This window comes from Lactuca serriola, chromosome 2 (genome assembly GCF_051521515.1).
Source record: "Lactuca serriola cultivar US96UC23 chromosome 2, Lser_US96UC23_V15, whole genome shotgun sequence".
Lineage (NCBI taxonomy): Eukaryota > Viridiplantae > Streptophyta > Magnoliopsida > Asterales > Asteraceae > Lactuca > Lactuca serriola.
The window spans coordinates 65,078,231-65,084,020 of NC_136409.1; the positions used below are offsets into that span (position 1 = coordinate 65,078,231).

The 5,790-nt window shown below is 36.4% G+C and overlaps 1 protein-coding gene across 1 annotated transcript; it reads left to right on the forward strand.

Moving 5' to 3' along the window:
• The first annotated feature begins 3,290 nt into the window (after positions 1-3,290).
• LOC145089287 (uncharacterized) lies at positions 3,291-4,331 on the forward strand. Its single transcript, XM_079027742.1, has one exon. It carries the CDS (start codon positions 3,291-3,293, stop codon positions 4,329-4,331), a length of 1,041 nt encoding a protein of 346 aa, XP_078883868.1.
• Positions 4,332-5,790: the final 1,459 nt, after the last annotated feature.

Here is a 5,790-nt window from a genome sequence, read left to right on the forward strand (position 1 = left end):
CGGCTACCTTGACCTGGAGAGCACCAAAGCGGCTGAGAGTTCTTGTGAGTTAGATAAGAGACCATTATTCACAAATTTTGTGTTTATTTGCAACAAAGGAAGGGGGAAATCAAGCTAGGAGAGTTGGGGAGCTTGGATCTACTTCCATTTCGTCAGAGGAAGCTCATTGAGGTATCATTCAGAGCTTATTCTCGTATTTTTGTTGATATGGTCAAATCTAGGGTTTCTTCATGCCTTGTTTGCCTTGTATTTGGAATGTGAGAGGTCCCATGGGGATATGGTACCTAGATCTGGACCTTAGCAGGTCCAGAGAGTCCCAAATGCCATGCTTTGTGGCCTCCTTTTGGGTTTGGAGACTAGGGTTGCCATCTTAGAGGTCATTTCTCCAAAAAGAGCCTTGTAGGTGTTGCATGGTAGCCAAGACTATGACTTTACATGATGAATGAGCTTAGGAGGGCAAGATCTATGTGTTGATGGAGTGGATCTGAGCTCAGAAGCGAGATTAAGTTGATGCATGGCATGGACTCGCCGAGTCCAAAGAACAGACTCGCCGAGTAGCACGAAGATTGTCCTTAACCACTCAGCGAGTGGTCTTGCCGAGTTAAGGGTTGACTCAGTGAGTCGGGGAGAGTTAGAGAGGGTTGACAGGTGGACTGAGTCGAGCTGGAACTCGCCGAGTTGTTCTTGAGACTCGGCGAGTTGAGTCGTGGTGGCCCCGCGATTCATGCCAGGTGGGACTCGTCGAGTTGGGGGTGTACTCGACGTGTCAGGAGGGGATCCTAGAGAGTCAGTGAACACGTATAGACTCGCCGAGTCGCCATAGTGCACTCGCCGAGTCCGGACAAAGTTGACCGTTGACTGTTGACCATAGTTGACCAGTGTTGATTTGATAGGGGTAGTCAACCTTAGTGGTAAAAGTGTTAATTAGAGATATATGATGTTATAGGAGGATTATAGCTCGGAGGATCGAGCACGAGTGATTTCCGGGATTCGCGAGTTATCGAGATATACGAGGTGAGTCTTCTCACTATACTTTACCTTGAGTAGGTAATTAGAGTTATGTGACAGAGTATTTGTATGCCATATGTATGTTATGTGTTGTACTGCATTATTTCTATGTGATTTATGCTGTGCATGTTTATAGAGTTGGAACCGGAAGGTTCCCAGAGTTAGAACCAGTGGGTTCACAGAGTAAGGTCTACAGACCCACAGAGTTATAGCCTCGAGTGGCTAATATGTGTTATGTGTGGTATATTGGGAACTCACTAAGCTTTGTGCTTACAGTGTTAGTGTTGTTTGTTTCTGGTACTAGTGATGACCCTGGGAAGGCGCCGGCTTGATCTGTACACACGCATGGGATTTTTATGGTATGTGATCTTGGGATTTTGTATGATATGGATTGGAGTTTTAAACTTGATGTTTTATGGAAATCAAATGAAAATGTTTTTATATTATGCGAAAAATTATTTTGAAATTCACGGTGTTACACCGAGCTTCCAATTTTGATATAAATTGGAATGCTTTGATGATTTGCCCCTTGTAAATGTATTTTTATTTCTCTTAGCAATTCGCTAGAGCGTGTCTATAAAATTTGCTGCCGTTTAAGGAAAAAAAAGAGGCATCAACATAACGTTTTTTGTTAGTTCATAAACGAACATTTTTACCATGAGGCTCATATACCCTTTCGTTGTTAAGATCATTCATCTCTTGAAGGCACCTTATAAATAATCCCAAACAAAGACGTATGGTAGCATTTGGTATGGGATACATGCTTAGACATTACATAACAAGTCTCTTTTTACTTGCGTTTGGTATGACACAACATGAACAATATAAAAGAATGGTGATATTGGTTCTAAATGTGATCTTATGAACCAGGCTAATTACATAATAAAAATATTTTGCATGCCTTAAGCTTTGATGTTAGTTATGAATGCATAATTCCACTTGAGATACATTATTCATGGAAGGAAATATCTCACCAACACCACCCAATATGGTGATAAATGATGAATTCTATGGGGAGATTAAAGTTTGCCTCGAATTCATTCCAAATCTTAGTCATTTTGCTTGTCATCAACGAGCATGGTGTTTGTTTGCCTCATCTCTCTCTCTCTCTCTCTCGTGATGAGCGAGGTTTTTGTTTGTCAAAGACCCGATAGCAAGGAGAGGAGTTAAAAGCTGATGATTTTTTTTGCGAGGTCAGGTGAGTTTTTCTATTTTTTTTATGAAAAATTAAACATCTTCTTACTACTCATATAAAATGATGACATGTGAAATCAATAATAATTTTGCTTAATCTTTTAAATTGATTTTGACAATTGTATGACAAGGAGGATAAATAGGAAAAAAAATAAGATATTATTTGATTTCTCTTTTTTTATTATTAGAATATGTAAATAGGTAAAAGGAAAAATGAAACAAAATATTAAAAATGGTAAGATGATCTTTTCCTATGGATCAGAGACCACAAGTGCAACAAATACAAGGACAGACAAGTCAAAGTCCAATATAAGGACCAAAGTTATGAATTAGGTTAAATCATATGGGGACTAAATGATTAATAAAGTCCAATACAAGGACCAAAGTTATGAATTAGGGAAAATCATAGGGGGACTAAATTATTAATTTACTCCTTAGTTTAGTATACCAAAGACAAAATTCGCATACAAAAACATCCCTGGCACACAAACCCCAAACCATTCGCTCGGTTCATTCGCTGTTTCCCTTTGTTTCGAAAGGGACTCTGTTTCCTTTATCACGCATCTAAGTTTTAACCCTAGTTCTGTTGATTTTTTTGGCAAATCGGAGATCATTTGATCGGGAAACGTCACTTAGGTTGGTTTAGTTGATTTGATTATCTTTTTATGTTTCATGAAATACATTCTGTATCGTTAACCAATTTGAATTTCGTTTGTTGTGTTGAGTGTCCATGTTACTTGAATTGTTTTGATGATCATTTGGTTTTTAAGCTTTTTTGATCAATATGGGTTATGATTGTTGGATAATTGATGTTTTAGCTTCATGTGGTTCTGATTGCAGAAGGCATCGACATAACATTTTTTGTTGGTTCATAAACGAACATTTTTACCATAAGGCTGATATACCCTTTCTTGTAGAACAGCTAATCAGATTGTATATACTGTTCATCCCTTGCTTGTTTTTATCCTTTTTTCTGTTTACCAATCTTATATGATTATGTGGAAATTTTCATTTACCAACAATGTCTGTTTTGTCTATTGCAAGTGTAGGAGTGGCTACGACAAGGAGACTGAGCAGAAACCATAATCATGAGTTATGATGATGAATCTAGCAGTATGACTATCAAAACTGATGATGTGGGACCTTTGTCGTATCTCAACCATGATGTGCTTTCGTTAGTTGTGATGAAACTGGGAGTTGTTGATTTTGTTGCATTCAGTGGAGTTTGCAAGTCATGGAGATCTGTAGCACTTGGTAACTGGAGAAGATTTATGGTCTCCAAACCACCAATGCTGATGAATATCTCTGATAGTGATAATAAGGATTGGCAATTCTGCCTAGAGGACCATGAACGAAGAAAGTTCAAAACCACACTAACACATTCTGCTGGAATGTGCAATTATGGATTTACTTGTGGTTACTTGATCTTGTTGAGGATTCAAACCAATAAAGACTTCTGGCTTGTGAATCCAATCACTAGACATGAACTTTTTTTCCCTCCTGCCCCTTGGGAGTTTGATTATGTATCAGGCGTCGCTTCTGTCCTTGTATTTTCACATTCAATATCTAAACTGGTGTGTGTTATGTTAGCCAAGAAGCAAATATGGTTTTCTATAGCGGATGAGGGAGCATGGAATCGTGTCTCAACTTTCGACTTAAAGTTTTATAAGGATTTACATGTTTTTAAGGGGAAGATATATACTTTAAACTATAAGAATTATCATTTATGTGAACTCACACTCAATCCTGAGCCCAAAGTGACGTTACTCAAAACCAAGCATCTTGTGTTAGATAAGGATCTATTTTTCCCGCAGCTTGGAAGTTGTGGTGAAAACCTTTATATGATGGATTGCTCAATATGTGATAATGTGATCAATGTTTATAAACTAGACTTTGGTGAAATGGAATGGCTGCCTTTTCAAGATACAGGAGAGGAACATGGTTTCTTTGTGGGCTACGTTTTTGATCATATTGATGCTGTAAAACAAGAGTTGTGGGCTGACTCTTGGTCACACTACCCAAGATATGATGTTGGTAATGGAGGTGGACATGGTAGATATTTTCCTGAAAGTGAGGGGTGGTATTTCCCGCATGAATGTTTGAATGTTAATCTCTTAGACGAGTCATGACTTTTTACCACTCTTATGATCTATTGATCTTTGCATATGTTGGTACATTTGGTTTTTGCAATTTGTGTTTTTGTTATCAAGTACACATTCATATCTTTTATGTTATCTGGTGCCCTTTGCTTTGAAATGCATGGCTAATGCATCATGTTTAACTCATACATTGTTTTTTGTTTTATCTTTTAGCCTTTTTATGATTGAGATGATGGTGCCTTTTTATGGATGGGGTGTTACAGTCCTTTTTTCTCGTAGTATTCGTTAATTTTTTGAATTTTGGTCACAAACATATAGCTGTGTGTTGATATATCAAGGAGTGTACTTATTTGTGTAACCATGGTTAATAGTGTTTAAATGTGCTGACTTGTCTTAAGAACTGAATTGACATGTTCTTTTATACAGTTTATGATTTGAAGAGAGAAAAGTCTGTTGAGTACTTGAGTTCCATGCATAAGTATGTGTACAAACTTGCTCATAGTTATGGTTGTTATCAAATTATCTGGACGTACTTTTGAAAATAAAGGGATATCTTGAGCTAAACAACAGACTGAACGTGAGGTAATGCCCTTCACACGTCGTGGTTACTAGAGTATATGCCATGATAAAGGATAACAAAAATAATGTATCTTGGTCAACCTTTCGTAACCTATATAGATATTCATTAATTAGCCTATTTTTGTGTACCAATTAACGTTTATATCTCATACCTTAATTAAGCTTATTTTTGCAGTTGTTTTGTCCATTTTTTTTTTCAAAAATAGAAAGAGTGTTTATCTTGTCCATATTGGGGTTGTTCCCGATTAATTTGTTGTGTTTTTGGGGCACCTCAACCACTCGCTGGTGATTTTCTACATTAACCAGTTTAACATCAAGTTTCAATTTTGACCTCTGGTTACAAATTTTAATTTGGGAAAATATCGAATGTTCTTGATTTAATTGGAAAAAATAAAATATAAGTAGTTAACCTGAAAATTTCTCAAAGTAAAATGATATTCTTTTTGTAGTTTTCCATTTTTTATTTGGCCAATGTATTTGATGTTTCAACCATGTTGACCCATAAGCCTACTTTAAAGTTAAAAATCAACATCTTTGACGTTTTTGACCTTAGTGATACTTAGTATTAGCTGTCATTTTTATGTAGGCAAATTACGCAAGTCTTCCAAAAAAACAAAATTTGGTTATGTTTTAAATTCATTTGTTCTAATTTTGGGAAAACAAATTCTTATCATATGAAACAAACAAGGAACATTAGAGTTATAACTAGGGTGTCTAATAAGAGTAAAACTTTGTTTCCTTCTCTGTTTGTTAAGTTATGTCTGAATAAAGTGTTGTAAATATCAAATGAATGATGAGATGAAATTTACTCTTTGCAGGCATGAGGTGGAGCTTGATGCAGTTGCAAGCCAGTCACTTCAAGATGATAACTTTTTATTAAAGTATAATATTCGAAAGCTTTTGTTAAATT

Bases quoted from the DNA above. Each gene is read 5' to 3' on its own strand.
- LOC145089287 (XM_079027742.1), top strand. From the start codon at position 3,291: ATGAGTTATGATGATGAATCTAGCAGTATGACTATCAAAACTGATGAT.